This window comes from Sinohyriopsis cumingii, chromosome 11, assembly GCF_028554795.1.
Source record: "Sinohyriopsis cumingii isolate HCF-2022 chromosome 11, ASM2855479v2, whole genome shotgun sequence".
Taxonomy (NCBI): domain Eukaryota; kingdom Metazoa; phylum Mollusca; class Bivalvia; order Unionida; family Unionidae; genus Sinohyriopsis; species Sinohyriopsis cumingii.
Window position 1 is genome coordinate 71,901,288 of NC_142971.1, and position 20,504 is coordinate 71,921,791.

A 20,504-nucleotide genomic window follows, 5' to 3' on the forward strand; every position below is an offset into this window, starting at 1 on the left:
TGGACAGAAAAAGCTCAAAACAAAAGATTGTTTAATGCATTTAACTTCTTGGTCAGTTTGTTTTGTTCATAGTGAAGGTGGTCCAAATGGCAGCTATGATATGTAGTACTGACCGCTTTGTTGTACATGGAAAAAACTTTTGTACACTCCTCCTTTGTGGCTGAAAATAGTGGCGGTCCAGGGTCTATGATCACTATAATATCTGCCATAAAACCATCCATTATTTTGCAAATACAAACTTTGTATGGCTTAGACTTTCAGAATTCTGATAACTTGATCACTATTCATTAACATGCACACTATGACATGTTGAACAAATGCACTAGTTTCTAAATAGAGCACCTGAAAATGTTTTATAATACTGTAATATTTGGACAACCTGTCTGATCTAATTGTCTTGTACTACCTGATACCCAGTCAGCTCCAAGTGCCTCACACCACCTGATTTGTAGTCTGCTCTGATTGTCTCACACCACCTGATATGTGGTCTGTTCTGATTGCCTTATACCATCTGATAAATAGAGCACCTGAAGATGTTTTATAATACTGTAATATTTGGACAACCAGTCTGATCTAATTGTCTTGTACTACCTGATACCCAGTCAGCTCCAAGTGTCTCACACCACCTGATATATAGTCTGTTCTAGTTGTCTCACACCACCCGATACGTGGTTTGTTCTAATTGTTTGCACGCCACCTGAAATGCAGTCTGTTCTAATTGTCTTGTACCATCTGATATCTAGTCAGCTCTTACTGTCTTGCACCACCTGATATGTAGTCTGTTCTGACTGTCTCACACCACCTGATATGTAGTCTGTTCTGTCTCACACCACCTGATATGTAGTCTGTTTTGATTGCCTCACACCATTTATGTGGTTTGTTCTAATTGTCTCACACCATCTGATATGCCATCTGTTCTAATCATCTCACACCACCTGATATGCCATCAGTTACAGTTGTCTCACACCAGCTGATATGCCATATGTTGTAATTCTTTCACACCATCTGATTGCATTCTGTTATAATTGTCTCACATCACCAAATATGTAGTCTGTTCTGATTGTCTCACACCACCTGATATGTAGTCTGTTCTGATTGCCTCACACCACTTGATATGCCATCTGTTGTAATTGTTTCACAGCATCTGATTTGCAGTCTGTATTATTTGTCTCACATCACCATATATGTATTCCGTCCTAAATATCTTTCACCACTAGATATACAGTGAGAGGTTATGAGAAGTTTTTATTCATGTTTGGTTTCTCCATGTCTCATATTAGTCGACCAGTGTTGATGAAAGTTAAGACGTGGTCAAAGGTAAAAAATTATGAAACCAAATTATAATATTTTATTATATTAGAATCACAATATTTTGAAAAAATCACAATGCATAATTATCAATTATTACATTCTACTTTATACATGTGTCTCAAAATAAAAACATGAATACAGTTACATGACCACTCACTGTAATTTGAAGACCTGCCAGAATAAGTCAAGGACTTGCCACTAACAAGGATCCACTTGCCCTGGACCTTATCTTCAGCCCCTGCTCGTGAATAGACCTTAGTATCCACATGGGATTTTCTCTAAATCATTTCATGTCCTAAAAGAAAGTAGTACCATGGCCACCATGATGGTTGCTAGTTCCTTTCTATTCAGTCAAATTGGGTATTCTCTGAATTTTTTCTAATGTTATCTGGTTGGTCTGAAATAAACATCATGGTTCGATTTTCAACTAGCAAGTAGAAAATCCTTCACATATTCTCAAAAGCCACTCAACAGAATTCAAACAAATATGAAGGAAACATCCTGGCATAAAGGTCTTTCCAATGTCAAAATGTACTGATCTGCTGTTTATTATGACAACTCTGACAGAAAGTATAGAGACCGTACAATTAATTTCAAAATGCACTGATCTGCAGTTTGTTTTGACAACTCTGACAGAAAATATAGAGACCGTACAATTAATTTCAAAATGCACTGATCTGCTGTTTATTATGACAATTCTGATATCCTGGTATAGAAGCCTTAAAATGTTTAATGTGGCATGGAATCTGATGAATGATCAAGAAAACACTGTTAGCAGAATGAGTGTTCAAGACAGCAAGGAATGATAAGACAGTAATGTCAGCAGAATGAGTGATAAAGATGGCAAGGAATAATCAAGACAGTAATATCAGCTGAATGAGCAATAAAGACAGCAAGGAATGATCAAGACAATAATGTCAGCTGAATGAGTAATAAAGATGGCAAGGAATGATCAAGACAGTAATGTCAGCTGAATGAGTGATAAAGATGGCAAGGAATAATCAAGACAGTAATGTCAGCAGAATGAGTGATAAAGATGGCAAGTAATAATCAAGACAGTAATGGCAGCTCAACGAGTGATAAAGATGGCAAGGAATAATCAAGACAGTAATGGCAGCTGAATGAGTGATAAAGATGGCAAGGAATAATCAAGACAGTAATGTCAGCTGAATGAGTGATAAAGATGGCAAGGAATAATCAAGGCAGTAATGGCAGCTAGAAGAGTGATCAAGACGGCAATGTCAGCAGAATGAGTGATCAAGACAGCAAGGAATGATCAAGACAGTAATGTCAGCTGAATGAGTGATCAAGATGGCAAGGAATGATGAAGACAGAAATGTCAGCTGAATGAGTGATCTTGACAGCAAGGAATGATCAAGACAATAATCAAGGCAGTAATCAAGGCAGTAGTGTCAACTAGAAGAGTGATTAAGACAGTAATATCACCTAGATGAGTCATCATGACAGCAGTGTCAGCTAGAGGAATGATCAAGACAGCAATGTCAGTTACAGATTAGTGATTTCAATCCAGCTTAGGTCTCTTTACTAATAAAGTTTTCTTCTTAGTATTATATTCAAGATAATGATTGGACACGGTTACATATGTTGACATAATTTAACATTGGGGTCTCACACTCACACTATGTAAATGTTGACAACCATATTTCTTGATTGATAGGGTTAAAAAATAAAAAAATTGTCATTGTTTTCCATGCCATATAAAATAGCTTTAATTATGGTGGCATGCACTTTAAGGATGCTAGTTCCAAAAAAAGTAATCTATCCACCATGGTAGCATGTACTGTAAGTATGTTAGTTCCAAAGTAATCCAGAAAGAAAAATCATTGAAACAACTCAAGGACATCCAGTGTGACTTCATTTCCCTTTTGTAAGCTGAAGAATAGTCTCAATATTTAAATATGAAATGTTATATAAATAATATTAAACAGTGCAGTCTGTCTTTATTTACAATCTATAAATTACTGAAAAATCGAATACAAATTTTTATTTGTTTTCCTGTATTGTTGTGAATGAGGAAAAAGTCAGGTTTTGTACACATTTTACCAGGAATTTTGAATTTTGATTATGAAGATGAGAACCTAATGACGGAAATATGAAAATGGATTTTGTAGATATTTTGTACATATATTGACATTGTATAAATTATGTATTCTTACCAACATACAATGCCTTACTTATAAACCTTATTGCCATTGGTCAGTTGGTGATGATCCAGTGAATCAGAAGCAAGTTTACATAACTAATCAAGAATCATGTACTGTGGTCATTGCATCTACTCATGAATCATGATGATTCATGAGAAATTGAATACCAGGCAGTCTTTCTGAAGTCCCCACTAAAAAAATTAGTAAATAATCAGAGGTCTTGCTAGGATTTTAAAATGAGGAGGCAGGGACTCCCATTTTGGTAAAAATAGTAGTCCCACCAGCAAAAGTTGCAGCCCCCTCCCAGAAAACTATGCAGATTAGAAGAACTATTGGTTGCCATTGAGCTTAATTTCTGCATTCTTTATAACACTGACATATAGTACTTTTTTGTCCATTAGAATCAGACTGAATTTTGTAAGGTCTTATTCCAAGCACTAAGCCATGCATTACACTTTCTTACACTAGGCTACTGTCCCAGACCACAATACTTATCCAAATTTGTGAATGGTGATTTGTCTAAGTCTCAACATGTCTTGATTTTGAGGTCACATGCACTGCTTATTCCGCTACACTCAGAAATGAACACAATTATGAAAGCTATAGTTGTTTAATAGATGTAGTCTATAAATGACGATATGTACATCTTTGGGTCTTTCTGCCTCTGAATTCTATCACTGTAAATATCAGTACATTTTCCCACCCAGTTGCCAGTCAGTCTGTGAACTTGCTGCCCATATATTGTCTCATTGTTCTTTTTATGTACTCTTATAATGACAACATGTACATCAGGGGGTCTTTCAGCCACTGAATTCTTTGTAAATATCAGCACATTTTCCCACCCAGGTGCCTGTCAGAGTCTTTGAACTTGCCATGCAGCTATTGCATCTTGTTATTTGATGTACTCTTATAATGACAGCAACATGTACATTAGGGTGTCTTTCAGCCACTGAATTCTGTCATTTCAAATATCAGCACAGCTAATTGATCAACACATTTCCCACTTAGCAGATGGCTGAAGCAGAACTGGTAAGGCTTTGAATTTTGCCACATACCTATTACATGCATATGGAGGTCTCCTGCCTAAGTGATTTTCTGCATCTCAGATATAAAAAAATTGGCATCCAAGTATGCGTGATTAAGCATTTCCGAGACCTCTGAAAAAAGTTAACAAATCAGTTGATCGTTCTAAAATTTTCACTGAAAAGTTCTCAATTTAAACAAGTAAGCAGAAATGACATTGTCCATCATACAAGCAACTTAACCATTTTCGAGTATGCAAATATTATATAGTCCATAAAAGATATAGAAAATATCGTGCCACTTCAAATCAGTGATTCATTGCTTATGTTACATGAGTGATAATTCTTTTTTTTCATTGCTAACACTACCACTAAGACAGATGCCGACATGTGCTTAATAGATCATGATCAAAAGGGTGTAGGACTGAATTATATGATTGCATCAGCCTGTGTGGTGTGAGCTTGGGCACAGCACTTTATTCCCTGAGTTGCCTAGAAATAAAATAGTTTATTTGTGTTTCTGAACTATAAAACAAAACACCAAGCCAATCAATGGAAAATATATCGTTATTCTTTTTTGTTACAGGTGTCCCCTCATAGATGGAGGCACTGTCCGACTTCCCAAGCTGATAGGACTGTCTCGTGCCCTTGACCTAATCCTGACTATCAGACCGGTTATAGCAAAAGAAGCACTTGAAATGGGACTAGCCAATATAGTTGTTAGTACAGGAACAGGTTGACATATATTTGCAATGCAATAAAACACTTTCATAGCAAAGTTGTTGGGACAACAAAATGCTCTCTGAGGCTTGGAGATGTAGAAGGGGCTTCAGTAATGGAGTCATGAGCCATGACAGCTCATCAGTTAATGTATCATACTATATGCTTCTGTGATTTGACTCCCCAATGGTACCAGACTCACTGTATCCTTTAGTGATTCATTACCTCCTAATGGTACCAGTCTCACTACATGATTCATTGATTCATGACCTTGTAATGGTACCAATCTCACTATATGATTTAGTGATTCATGACCCTGTAATTTTACCATTCTCACTGTATGATTCATTTACTTGTGACCCTCTGATGGTACCAGTCTCATGATCAGTGACTCAGGACCCTGTAATGGTACCAGTCTCACTATAAGCCTCAGTGATTCATGACCCTGTAATTTTACCAGTCTCACTATATGATTCAGTGACTTTTGACCCTCCGATGGTAACAGTATCACTATATGATTCAGTGATTCGTGAACCTGTAATGGTACCAGTCTCATTATATGATTCAGGGATTAATGAACCTCTAATGGTAACAGTATCACTATATGATTCAGTGATTCATGATGCTGTAATGGTACCAGTCTCACTATATGCCTCCCTGATTCAGGACCTTTAATTGTACCAGTCTCGCTATATGCTTCATTGATTCATGACCCTCTAATGGCACAAGACTTACTATATGCTTCAGTAAATATGCTTCATTAATTCATGACCTTGGATTGGTAACAGTCTCACTATATGCTTCAGTGATTATGACCCTGTAATGGTACTAGACTCACTATATGATTCAGTAATTCATGACCCTCTAATGGTACCAGTCTCACTATATGCTTCAGTGATTCATGGCCCTCTAATGGTACCAGTCTCATTTTATGCTTCAGTGATTCTTGTCCCTCTAATGGTACCAGTCTCACTATATGCTTCAGTGATTCATGACCCTCTAACGGTACCAGTCTAACTATATGATTCATTGACTCTTGACCCTCTAATGGTTTGGGGACATATAATAGTTGCGACTAATGGCAGCTGTCATGGTGTGTCCTTGGGCAGGACATTTTACACCAATTGCCTTCGGACTAAATAACCTACTTGTGTTGCTGTGCTTTAAGACCTCAAATGACACCAAAATTTGTTTTGGTATCTCTTCAACTCCTTATATCTCTATTGTTTATGTTGGTGTCTGCGCAACTCCTTGTATCTCTTTTTATTGGTGTCTCCACCACTCTTTATAACCCTATTAACTAGGTTGGTGTTTCTACTACTCCTTATATCCCTTTTAGTTATGTTGGTGTTTCGACAACTCATTGTATCCCTTTTTGTTGCTGTCTCCACAGCACCTTATATCCCTATTCTTGATGTTGCTGTCTCCACAACCTATTATATCGTTTCATGAGAAAGGCATTATTTAGATAAGGAATTATCATGTAGATTGATGTGCAAACAGTTCTTATCTTGCTTATACTCCTAAGTCCAGTCATGTCGACGCTGTAACTCAAAGGCATCAATATGCAAATTTTGAAAGCAAAGTAGTTTTTATCAATTGATTAATGCAGATAATGTTTTTATTGCATGAACAAACTAAAATCATGGGTGTATATTTTTAAGCTTTTCGATTTCATTTCTAGCATGGCGTGAGCAAGGTAAAGTAATTATGTGTGGAACTTAAATCTGAGAGAGAACAATATATACCTGTAATTATGATTTTGTTTTACAGCACAAATAACTCTTGATAATAAAAAGATTATAGCAATGACTGATATACGATGCATGGTATTTGTTCAGAAATCATTTTTAACAGTCAAACTATATGCAGCGGTCACCTATGTGCAACACCAGTTGTTCCATTTCCCATGAGCGAATGCATTACATTGGCACATGTGAAATTGAAACAGTCTAATGCAGTTTTTCAGATTTATCTCCCTTAGCCTAGCAAAATATATACATATAAATTTCTTTCTTGTTTACTTATACATTTATGCTATCTATATATCTTGTCATCAAAAGTTTGTCCCTTATGACTGTAATTAAGAATTAAATTGATTTCTTTCATTAAGCTGTCTTTAACAGATATACAATGATAGCAACTCTAAGGCCAGGCACTATCTGGTCATTTCTGAGTTTCATCAAATAGTGGAAATTCTATGAAAGAATTTGCATAGATATAAAAATGTTTATTTTTTGTGTACAGCTGTATGAGTGTATAGGTGACATTCCAGCTTTCAATAAAAAAAACCCAATTATTTCAGCTTCCAGAAAGTATACTTGTTTATGTGTTCACATTAGTTGTAGCCATGATACCCATTGGTTACTAATTTTCCCATATGATTATTATACTGTATGAAATATTCAGTTTGTGGCTAGTGCTATTTTATTTTCATTGTCCCTTTTTAATCACAGCTCTAAAACAGTCCCTTCAGCTGGCACAAGAGATAGCGAAATTTCCACAGCAGTGTATGAATGTAGACAGGAGGTCAGCCTACTATTCAGCCTTTGATGCAGAGTCATGGGATGCAGCTCTGCAATATGAATTTAAAAATGGCATGAAAGTGATACAAGATGAAGCTGTGCCAGGTATGGTATCAAATTTCTAAGAATCCAATGATGCCTGCACTCAGTTGTTTGTAAACTTTATGATATATATTTTTTAAGGTATATAAATATTGTAAATAAATGTATTTATGATTTTCAACTTATTGCTCTGTATTAGAATTTGTCAAGTCATAAATCCTCACTACAAATAATAATAATGTATGAGAATAATGATGGATACAAAAATAAATTACAAACAGTACAATACAGAATAATTGCTTGTATAATGTGTGTACCCATATTAGAGTATCAATGACCCAAATCTGACAGTGCATTTTAGCCCAGATTAATGTAATGTTCAGGTCACATCAGCAGAGATATATCATGGATATGAAGTGTTATAATACATATTAATAGATTTCATGTGTTATGATACACAATACATTTTAAGTGTTATGATACTTATTGATATATTTTAAGTATTATGATACATAATGATACATTTTATATGTTGTGATACTTATTGATAAATGGTACATTTATATTTATTTCTTGTTATCTTCACTCACCACCCTGACTGACCTAGCAGCATGGTCACATGCATTCTTCACTGTGAACTAACAAGTAATGTCCCATGTCTAACATCTTGGGAATAAATGTTAATTGTAACTATGAAACATTCATGATGTTCAGCTATCAAGTAATGTCCCATGACTTAGCTTGAACTCATAAATGCAACAAATACCATTCACCCTGATCTGCTTGTAGCTAATTAGCTTGCAGAATTAGACCTACTCTGCTATCTTGAACTCCTAAGTCAAGCAATATAAATTAGAGTCAGACCTACTGGCGCATAGAGAACTTACAGATCCAGTTGTACACAGATAATTTCAACTCATATGTACAACAAACAACATAGACCCTGATCGGTTGGTGGATAATGAGCCTTTAGATCCAGATCTACATTGACATCTTGAAATCATCCGTATAAGAAATAAAATGATCCCAGATTTACAAGTTTATGTGGGAAAATTGTACTTGAGCAAAAATGACATATTTGGTTTAGATTACTGCAGTATTCCAGCATGCATACCAGATAACATTGCTTTCTTATTGACAGAATGTCAGAATTTAATGTACCCTTCTTCAGGCATGAAATGTTTTGAAAGTAATGGATGACGTCTTTTATTTTAAAACAACAATTACGTCATTACATAACGTCATAAATGATATGCATCATCATAACAATTACATATGACAGGGTCTAAAAGATACATGAGTCTCTAATGAAAATTGAATTAGTAAAATAATAAAATAAACTAGAGACAAACAGTCATACATATAATTATATTGTTATAAAGGATATACAATATATCAATTTAAATTATACAGTTTTATTTAGTGCATTTTTTACAGGTTATTAAATAAATCACATCAGTTGGTATGCAGTTAGTGTTATCGCGTAGAGAAAATACCTTTTTTGTATTAGCACTACTGACAGAAGTACTTTCTCTTATGTTTGCACATTGAGAACACCGGTGTCTGTTACATTTAGATGATGAAAAGTGTATTTTTTTCTTTTTCTGTCTGTTTAGTTCTGATTAAAAAATCGTGCAAATTCTTGGGTCTTCTATAAGCGAGAACTGGTTTAATTTTGAAAAGTGATTTGACACTAGTTTTATTGGATAAATTTAGGAGACTATAATATTTATTAATTATACGACCTATATTTGATAATGAAGGATTATATTGTATTGTGAAAGGAATTACATCTCTCTCTATTTTACATTCTGCTGTGTTTAAAGCCTCATGTTGAGTAAGATTAAAGACTTTGTTCAGTGCAGAATCAATTATGTATGTAGGATAATTTCTATTTTGGAAATAAGTTCATAACTTATTCAAGGAATTTTGTAATTGACGTTCATCTGAAATAATGCATCGGTATCTTTTGGCCTGGCTATATGGTATACCGTTTTTACATGACATGGGATGACATGAAGAATATTCTACATATTGGTGGATATTAGTTTTCTTGATATGAATATTTGTAGAGATAGTGTTATCAATATGTTTTATTACATTTACATCTAAAAATGAAACATGCATATTTTCTCTATGCGTTAACACTAACTGCATATCAACTGATGTGATTTATTTAATAACCTGTATAAAATATAGCATGCAATATGTTGGACAAACACTACAAGTTTCTAAGAGAATGAATAATCATCGCTTTCATATAAAAAAATTATAGATATCCTCAGTTTTCCTCTAATGTTTCAACACACTTTAACACCAATAATCACTCTCTACTTGATTTTTCTTTCATGCCAATAGATATTGTGCATGGTGACATGAATAGACTCATAAAAGAAAGTTATTGGATTCATAAGTTAGATACTCTGTATCCTAATGAACTCAATGCTAATGAACTATATAAAATTGTATAATTTAAATTAATATATTGTATATCCTTTATAACAATATAATTATATGTATGACTGTTTGTCTCTAGTTTATTTTATTATTTTAAGAATTTGTGGCAGTAAATGATATAATATGACATTTTTAACACCATTTTTTTCCTTCTTTTAGGTGCAGTATCATTTGTGAAAGGCATCGGAAAACATGGCTCATTCAACATAAATAAACAATAAATTGTAGAATTTTGGTCTTGTAAATTTTTTGTACTTATAATTCAATAAAATATGACATTATATTATTTATTATCTCTTTAATTATAATTATTTTGTTATCCAACAATTTTGACACTTCATTTCCACAAGATAACAAATGCCATTTGAAAAGTTTGGGTGCAGCTTGTATGCCTTAGTACATACATCAAATTCTGTATCAAAGATGACATTATATCGTGAATGGCACCAGGTATTATTCCAGAAAAGATTTTAAAACTTTTTCTCACATGCTGATGTTAGATTGTTGTTGTTGTTGTTGTTGTATGGTTTAACGCCATTTTTCAGCACACAATAGGCTGTGCATGGCGGCCAGTATTAATGGTGGATGAAGAACCCGGGAAAACCCCAGGAAGAACCACCGACCCAGGAGAAGCTACTGGCAAGCTTTCTCACATACTCACATTGGCCGAAAACTAGACTCGAACCCACACATACAGAGGTGAGATGGCAGTGATCCGTAATGCAGAGCGCTTTAGACATTATATCATGAATGGCATCAGGTATTTTTCCAGTAAACATTTTAAAACTTTTTCTCACATGCTGATGGTAGGAATCATTTTCTTGAAACTGTTTCTGTATATTGCTGTACATTCACCATTTTCTGTACAAATGTTTTGGTTACATACAACTACAACTTTAAAAAACACATTCAACAGGCAACACAGGACCCAACCCAAAATGATCTTACTGTGGAAAAGAAGACTCAATTGCCAGTAATCTTTCTTGGTGGGAAACAGGACTAAATCAACAGTGATCTTTCTGTTGCAAACACAGGGCTCAATTAAAGATGATATTGAAAACATTGAACCTAATCAACAATGACCTTTGTGAAGGAAACGTAGGACTCGATCAAAATGATTTTTCTGTAGTAAACAGAACCTAATCAACAATGATTTTTCTGTACGAATCATAGGACCTAATCAATAATGATCTTTGTGTAGGAAAGATAGGACCTAATCAACAATGATCTTTGTGTAGGAACCATAGGACCTAATCAACAATGATCTTTGTGTAGGAACCATAGGACCTAATCAACAATGATATTTGTGTAGGAACCATAGGACCTAATCAACAATGATCTTTGTGTAGGAACCATAGGACCTAATCAACAATGATCTTTGTGTAGGAACCATAGGTAACAGGCAACTATAACTGCACACATAAATTAACATTAAGTAAAAGGTTTGAAAAGTAGGTCTCATTGGAAGAGGGGTCCACATAACATTTAGACAGGCTTCAGGCATAGATTCATCCATTTTGACAACTAGTTAGCAGTGGAAGAGATTAAGACAGGCATTGGTCATAGGGCAATCCAATGTTTGCAAGTAATTCTCAGAATAATGAGGGACCCATATAAAACTTAGCCCAGCCTCAAGCATTTTGTCTGGGAGAGGTACCCATATAAGATGTAGACTTGTCTTAGGCACAGGCCATCCAGTTTTGACTAATAATTTTCATTAGAAGGAAGGTCCATACAAGATTTTGACAGGATTCAGGCGTAAGGTTAACCTGCTTAGACAACTAGTTCTCAAAAAAGTGGGACCCTTTTAAGACTTTGAAATGTATCAGATATAGGGCAATCCAGTTGTTCACAAGTAGTTACGAGGAAGAGGTGGCCCCATATAAAATTAGACATGTCCTAGGCATAGAGCCATTCAGGGTTTTACTAGCAGTTCTGTGGGGGTATATAAGGTTAGACAGGCCTCAGACATTGGCCCATCCAGCATTTAGAAGTAGATCTCAAGAATAGTATACTAATGAAAGAGTTAGACATGCCCCATATTTGGTCTTCCTGTTTTTCGAGGACATAGAGTGGGTTCTTGACAAGTCTATTTTTAGTACACATACTGGTATAGCAATCAAAATATAAAATGTGTCAAAGGAAGCATATTTCAGAGATGAATCATTATGAAATCAACATGAAAAGAGAGAATAAAACAATATGAAAAAATTTGGTCAAAAATATGAAAAGAATATGATAAATTTATTAAGTAGAGGGTACATGGACATCTTAAACATTTTAAAATTTGAATTGTTTTGCTTTTATTTTATTCTGCAAAGTTCAGATATTAATAGCAGGAGTGGTAATCTTAGTAGTACCATTAGAAAGGAAGAAATAGTAATCGTAGGACTGGTAATCAACGTAGTACAATTAGAAAGGAATAGTAGCAATGGTAGTGCTGGTAATCATAGTAGTACCATTAGAATGGAAGAAATAGTAGTAATAGTAAGAGTGGTAATCCTAGAAGTACATTTAGAAGGTAGAAATAGCAGTAATGGTAGGAGTGGTAATCCTAGCAGTTCAGTACAACAGTACCGTTAGAAGGGACGAAATTATAGTAGTAATAGGTCAAGATGAAATGGAGGAGTGCTACAGGTGTACAGGCTGTCAGACACATTGATCCAACAAATGATGTGTACTGAATATGCATGTTCATCAAAGAATATTTAATATTTAAAAAGTGATGATATGTAAATAATACAACAGAAATATGTACGATTGAAACATTCAAATATTTATTTTGTCATTGAATTAATTGAGCATTATTAGTCTAATAATAGATGTCATGCAAATAAGATAAGACAAAAACAAAAGTTTCACTTGAAAATTCATTGGTAGATTTCAAATTCTGAGGTAAATCCAAGTAACCCTTGAATTACGAAAACTCATTGTGACTGTGTATTCCCTGTATTATAATCCACTTTCTGTTCAATTCATTTTATGTTTATTTTTCCACCATTATATTTGGTCACCATATGTGCTACACCACAGTTTGTCATCTTCTAAATAATACAAACCTTTTATTTGTTTTAATAGTTTTATTGGAGTAAGAATACATTCCTTATTTACCTTATAGGTGCATGAAATTAAAGATTTAATTTTTGATTTCACTTTATAATACTGATTTGGTAATCATTGACCACCATGAATGACCAAACTTTATCTATTGTGTTTATTTCTCCTCATTCCTTTATATAGTTATCTAATATTGCTGGTAAGGAAAATGATACAATAATTATATACAAAAGGGGGATAAGTTTCACAGTGTCCATGAATATCGACATGTTATCCTCTTATCATTAACAAAAAGAACATGAGGCTCATGCATAAAACTACCAAAAATATTATTGTATTATATAAGTGACAAAAATCACCTCACAATATAACACAGCTGGAGATTTAATTGTTTGTACCTTTAAAGAAACCTCTGCTATCTATTTCTGCAAAAGACGTTTATCATATGATGTGTGATGATTAGATTTCTGGTTTTTATTTTTTATTTCAGTTGGTAAATGTGTAGCTTTTGCTTTTCAGAATAGTTTGTAATTATAAAAATATCTCTACTGTTGTCAAAACTGATTGCATGTGGATTCTGTGGCATTCCCGTAGTTATGACCTGTAGGACAAACCCTTCTGGTGATAACTGATGAATGTTATGAGAATGACATCCAACAACATAGATGTTGTCATCCCTGTCCACAGCTACTCCTAAAGGACATTGGAGGTTGCGAGGACTGTGGGTATAGAGCTTCTTGCCTTCCATATTGAAACAATGAAGGGAATTTTTACGCGGCACAGTAACATAGACTTGAGTTTTAGAGTTATTCAGAGCTATGTAGTTGTGGTATTGAGCTGATGAGACATATCGATCAGAATAACTGACCTCTCTCCCATCTCTGATCAGACTCCAGCAAAACGCGTTATTACCACAGTTCCCAACCACAAACATCTCACCATTTCCAGCTGCTACAATTCCATAACACCAATGTTTAGTGGTTATTGCTATGACTGGACTGAAGACATCATCCCTGACTGATAGAATCTGAATTTTCTTCTGATCACACACAGATACAGCCACTTCCTCATCATCCACCACACATATGTCAACAGGTCTCCCTGTGAATTCGTATGTTGCAACTACCTGATGTGTATTGTTAAGAAGAATGCACTGCCTATTGTTACCATCAACAAGCATCACCCTGTCTCTTGGGAGAATAGTAACACCAGTAAAACGTGGTTCATCTCCACTGATATTAACATTAAATGATTCAACTTTCTCAACCTGGCATTCCTTTGTTGGTTTCCTCAAACCAGGTATAGAAAGAGTTGAGCCAGTCATGGTCACAAGTTTTCCAATATCGAATGATGAGAACGATAAGATAGATTCTACCATTGGAGTGAATTTCACATGCACTGTCAGTGTATCTGTCTTTTCGTATTTTTCTCTGACCTGACAGTAATATAAAGGTAGTTGTCCCTTTATTTTTTCTGCAGTCAGAAATATTTGTATATCAGTTCCATATTCGTCAACTGTTTCACACAAAATCCGAGAATTTCTTATAGCATGAACCAATGACAAGCATTGATCTTTCTCTTCTTGTGTCCTAACAGCAACTTCCTTGTGGATTCTCCTTCCCTCCGTCTTCACTTTCATCTCTAACTCGTCCAATGCAGTATTGATTTTCTTTCTCATTTCTCTGATTTGATCAGTCAGTCCATTAACTTGGGACTCGAGATCATTCATGTTAGACTCTTTTACATCCATAAACGTTTTTAAGTCAGTTTCCAGTTTCTTTAAGTCTTCAATGATTTCATTTGGTTTGGTTTCACGTAGCAGAGCAGGGAGTTCTTCCTTCAAATTTCGCACATCAGAACAATCTTTATGGTTTTTAAAAAAGCAAATACCACAACAGGCAGCCTTGTGATGTATGCAGTAGAAATTTAGATTTTCACCGTCATGTTCAAAACATGTAAAACATTCAGCAAATTTCATCACATTGTGTGGGCTGTTCAATAACTCCTCAATTGTAAGAATAGTGTGAGTTTTTAACATTTTCTGTTTCCTGTGGAACTCTAGACAGTCATCGCACATGGCTTCCTCGCATACTGTACAGAAGCCTGTAGCTGTGAGAGACACGCCGTCAGAGCTACATCCATCACATACACGGTCTACTTTTGATTTCGTGGGTAACATTGATTCTATCACAGTGTCGGCTGGAAAGAGAGACGCCCATTCACTAGTTGGTTTATTCTGTTTAAAACGACAAGCTATTTTTCTACATAGTGGACACTCGATACATCTCTTTTTCTCATGTTCTATAGCCTTGCTTGTTATGTAGGACTGCAGACAACTCTGACAGAATGTGTGGGCACACGGCAGCTGTCTGGGTGCGTTGAATAATCCCAAACAAATCGGACAAGTTGGTTCGTCTTCAGTATGTGTTATAGCAGTCGCCATTATGAAGTATCTCCCTTAATTTTCCTATCTAATATTAAGGTATAACTTCTTATACACTCGTATAAGCCTTAAACTGATCACGCTGGTATTTCTTCCTGGTCATGTGTGGGCCGGTTTATATATAGCTTGACTGGTACACGAAATCGTTTGGCAGAATTAATACTATATCTCAATCTAGGACTAATTCTTGCAGTCGGACATCCGGGGAATTGTCACGTGACATTCATCACAACGCGGCCGCCATATTTGTTTGGGGGAAAACAAGTAATCACAATCCATTGTAAAATTCCTAAGAGCTGTTGTGCACCAGGTTGTCATTCCAACAAGAGGAAAAATCAGGCTCAAAAGTTTTATATCATACCCAATCAATCCTCACGAAGAGAAAGATGGTTACATGCAATCAGCAGAGCAAAGCTAAATCCTGACGGCAGTATTAATAAAAATAAACGCTGGTCTCCAAGATGCGGACACTGTTACGTTTGTTCAGTACATTTCATTCCTGGTAAGTATTATGCTAATTTATATCCCTTCATTTAAACCGTTATCTGATTTACTGTAAATGATGAGAAATGGAATTAAATTTTTTATAATATAACGTGTTCTACCGCACCCTGAAGTCAATTTCGTTTCACTAAGTACCCGTTCACAACACTAAAGTGGAGTTTCTGCAATAAATGTCTTGATAGTGCAGAAGAGAGAGAGAGAGAGAGAGAGAGAGAGAGATTTGTATAAAATGTGCACACAAATTTACAAAACATTGGTACAAGTTTGTATATTGTATAACTTTAAATTAATCAAAATGAACAATTTGGTCAATAAATATTGAGATTTGTGAAAGTTCATAACGTTCACATAAGTAATATATATATGCTTCTTTTAACAGTGAAATTGGCTGAACCATGTCAGGCAACGAAGAAGTTGAAGTTAATGGATGACAACAAACAAATGGATATACCATCTTGTTACTTCAGATGACAATGACACAGGAATCACAACACCTGGAAACAAAGTCACCTGAAGTTGAGTCAGTTTCAACTGCACCACATTTTATGCCAATGAAACAACCATTGGAAAAATCTGAGAGAGAAATGCTATATATGGAAATTGACAATCACAGAAAAGAAAGAAATGATGCCTTACAGAAAACATCAAGTCTGGAACATATAATTAGTGCTACCTCTCTTTCATCAGCTTCTGTAGAGGGAAACAATGATGCCTGCCAGATGATGACTGGCATTAGCTGGGATATAATTTTACAGCTGTTTACTTTTTTAAGTACATGTATTACCAGTAAATGGTCAAATAAAGCCAGCCTGCCACTAAAGGAACAACTGTTTTTAACACTTGTGAAACTACATCATAATGTGTCTCAAATCAACAACAATTGACTGCTTCTGGAAATGGATTGATCTCATGCATGCAAAAATTGGATTCAAGATCAAGGGGACTGATAGAGAGACAATATTCAGCACAATACCGCCAGTGTTCAAATCCAAATTTCCTCGTCTGACTTCAATAACAGATTGTTTTGAAATATTCATTGAAGCACCCAAAAATTTATTGGCAAGGGCACAATGTTATAGTTCATACAAGAAACACTGCACAGTTAAAGTTTTTATTTATTGTACACCTCTTGGGTCCATCAGTTACATATCTAATGCATGGGGAGGCAGAGAATGTGTGATCGGATAGATGATAAATAGATTTACTGTATTGAAAGGGACTTTACCAATCAGATGTGTCAAAAGCATTAAAGATGAAAGCGTTGAATCGGTGTTATAGAGTTGTGACAAAATAATAAAGGTGTGTGCTGCCCTAATTAATTTGTGGACTGGGATTGTGTTTAAAGAGTAAACTGGATCACAGAATATATGTTTGAGATTTTTATTTCAATTGTTGCATTTCATGATGACATGTCAAATACATTATAAAAGAAATTTAAACATAATCCATGACAATAATTATTTACATGTACATGTATACTGTGACACAAATATTACAGAAATGTTATTTTAATGCAATATTTTTATCATTAAACACACTCATATATGTAAATTACTACATTAAGCTGTTTTATTATGTCAATACATTAATCACATTGAATACATTGAAATTCATTGACAAAATGAAAAGAAATGCCTCATGAGTTGTTATTTTTGTACACAGCTGACCGTATTTACATGCATCATAGTTTTGTTCATTGTTATTAAACAAACTTAATAGTAAATTGTTGTCTGTTTCATTTTTTTGTCAATTTCCATAAATTGAATCACACATCTTGTTTAAATCGACGCCTTCAATTTTCTCATTTTTTGCCGAATAAAAGCTTCGGAAGGATGGTGACAACTTACTAGATGTTGGCTCAGGTCCAAGAGAAACAAACCGACCACTGTACTCTTTAAAGGCACTCAAACCAACACAAGGTTCATCCAAACTAGCCAGTGCTTTCAGAAATCGATTCTGCTCTTCAGCGGTTGCTGGGTCTGGCATCTTTCTCATCTTTTTAGGGCCTCCTTGGCAGCAATCTTATAAAATTGTATCTCAGCTATGTTTTTTGGGTTCTACTTTCTTCACAAAACATGCATTCCATTCACATGGGCGGTCTGTGCAGGTGCTCGATGTATATCCCAATCGCACTGCAGTTTCTATTTTAAACAGTAATGCACCAATGTGGGAACAAGTCTCTCCTAACCTATAATAAAGCAATGAAATGTTTTGTTAACATTATGATATAATATACTTAATTTGGTGCAACTATAGTCGTAAAATATGCATATGTATAACTATAAGGTTACAGATTTAGATTCTTTCTTTAAATTTATTGGGCTGTTTACAGAGTTCAGCATTTATCCCAGAATTTCCAGCATACAATGAAAAGAAATTGTTTGAGTAGGTGACAGTGTCCTTATTGTCTAAATGTATGTCATGGTAACTAAGTTACATGTACTTACCCTGCCATACAGTTACAATGTGCTGCAATAACAGGTCCTGATTTTTTTAATGCAACCCATGGGTGGTGGGGTTCTTCAGTCACTCTCCAAGAAGGTTTCACATCAGCTTTCAAAACATAATGTCCACTGTCAGTCTTCATGTGGAAAACAGTCTGAACCCACCCTGACACAAAAAAAATGTGTGCCTCTAGAGACCTATAGTTCTCCATTGCCTCAGCAGAATAAATACCTGTAAATGAAAATGATAAGTTGTTTTAAATTTGAATAATTATGTAAAAACAATTAGTTGAATCTATTAAATGAAAATGTAAAAGATACATAGACAATACCTTCTTTTTATTCTACAAATTCGTACACTACTAGCTTTGTCAACATGGTATTTACAAGCACCACTATTCACTATTTACAAGCATCAATTTATTGTAGTTTACCGTTATTTGCAACATTTAATAATATTATTATTTACATTCAAAGAAATACGTTAATTCACCCGTCAAATAAAATAAATGCTTACGTGGATGTTTAATCAGGTAGTTATAAACATCGTGGTATTCAGTAGCTGGCCATTGTTTCGGGTCATTGATCCAGGTATCAGCGGGCACCTTATAAGGACAAATATCCATTGCAATCAACTTCAGTTTTACCAAATACCTCTGTTGTGCGTCCAAAGCCAAATTGTCTTGATATTGGTAAGACATTTCAATTAAATTTAACAATTAATCTAATATAATAACTGAATTCTTCGAATTTCGATCTTTCACAACGGTGTCCCCCAAACAAATATGGCGGACGAGTTGCTATGTTGAGCACGTGACTCGATGACGTCAGTCCGACTGCGAGAATGGACATAGGACACAATTAATTTTACTATATGTTATCTACATTGGTTTCTCAGTACTGACCTTTCCACTGTGTGACAATCAATACAAATCATATGCTAATCTAAAATACCTTCAAAAATGACTTCACGGTGAAGTTCTCGTCAAAGGTTGACCTGCTCTTTTTTTAGATGCTGAACTGTCAACACATCACCATGTAAACAGAACACAGATTTCACTTCCGGAGCATCACCAAGGCCTTATTACTCACTGTGCACTGTCGCCGAAATACACACATACAACAACACCCTGAGCTCATATTATCAAGAATAAACAGTTACCTTTAAATCCCTACCAAAAATGCATAAATAAAACTCTTCTATCACCACCAAAATGAGAGAGGAAAAAATGTTCTAAAAATAGACTAGAACTACATTCCTAATATAAATAGATCGAAATTATATAGGTCAGGCCAAGATAGTCCCAGGTAGCAGCAGAGAGCGTGTACAGACCACTTTAGGGAATGGTCACCCTTGTTTTTAAACAAAAAAAAAAAAAATAGTGACCCTTCATAGAGGTCAATACCATGTCTACGATTATTGTTTGTCCCAAACAGAATTGTAGACAGGACCCTCTCTACTGCTATTAATTAAAATATTGTTATATTAAAAATAATGGTACATCCAGAATCTCATACTGCAAGAATAGCACGAGAACGATTAGAAGCAATTAAAAAATTTCTTCTGTCAGAGACTCATTTAGAAAAAAATCTACAAGCGCAGCAAGAAGCACAAGTTGAGTACCGAGAAGAAACTAAAAAACTGTTTAAACCCGTCACTGCAGCTACTGAACAAGTTACAGCTGCCATCAAAGAAGATCTTCTTCCGGTATCAAAACAAACAGCAGAACAAACTGAAAAAATAGCAAGAAGAACTAAACAGACAAAGAAGATTTTACGAGATCTTCCACCTGGCATAGCCAGGGAAATAGCTG

General features: G+C 35.0%; 3 protein-coding genes and 1 long non-coding RNA gene across 22 annotated transcripts in view; 2 read left to right on the forward strand and 2 right to left on the reverse strand.

Moving 5' to 3' along the window:
* The window catches only part of LOC149788704 (uncharacterized), a 62,989-nt gene extending 52,464 nt beyond the window's left edge, over positions 1–10,525 (forward strand). For 16 of the 19 annotated variants that reach the window (XR_016424216.1, XR_016424217.1, XR_016424209.1 and 13 more), the window contains 2 exons: positions 5,085–5,217; positions 7,675–7,813. Coding sequence is in view for 7 of the 19 variants with exons in the window: in XM_089974801.1 (XP_089830927.1) it covers positions 5,085–5,217; positions 7,675–7,680 (139 nt within the window). In the remaining 12 variants the exon portion in view is untranslated. The other 3 variants (XM_089974798.1, XM_089974799.1, XM_089974797.1) reach the window with 2 other exon arrangements.
* A 1,942-nt stretch (positions 10,526–12,467) lies between these two features.
* Positions 12,468–15,844, reverse strand: LOC149788707 (uncharacterized). Its single transcript, XM_089974794.1, has one exon. It carries the CDS (start codon positions 15,740–15,742, stop codon positions 13,781–13,783), a length of 1,962 nt encoding a protein of 653 aa, XP_089830920.1. The 5' UTR covers positions 15,743–15,844; the 3' UTR covers positions 12,468–13,780.
* An 83-nt stretch (positions 15,845–15,927) lies between these two features.
* LOC149788708 (uncharacterized) lies at positions 15,928–17,962 on the forward strand. The gene is made up of 2 exons (XR_016424220.1): positions 15,928–16,244; positions 16,626–17,962. It is a non-coding gene; the product is annotated as an uncharacterized LOC149788708 (long non-coding RNA).
* A 147-nt stretch (positions 17,963–18,109) lies between these two features.
* On the reverse strand, positions 18,110–19,534 carry LOC149788709 (uncharacterized). The gene is made up of 3 exons (XM_089974805.1): positions 19,208–19,534; positions 18,694–18,922; positions 18,110–18,434 (listed from the first exon to the last, which is right to left on the reverse strand). Exons 1-3 carry the CDS (start codon positions 19,389–19,391, stop codon positions 18,284–18,286), a joined length of 564 nt encoding a protein of 187 aa, XP_089830931.1. The 5' UTR covers positions 19,392–19,534; the 3' UTR covers positions 18,110–18,283.
* Between the last annotated feature and the right edge of the window lie 970 nt (positions 19,535–20,504).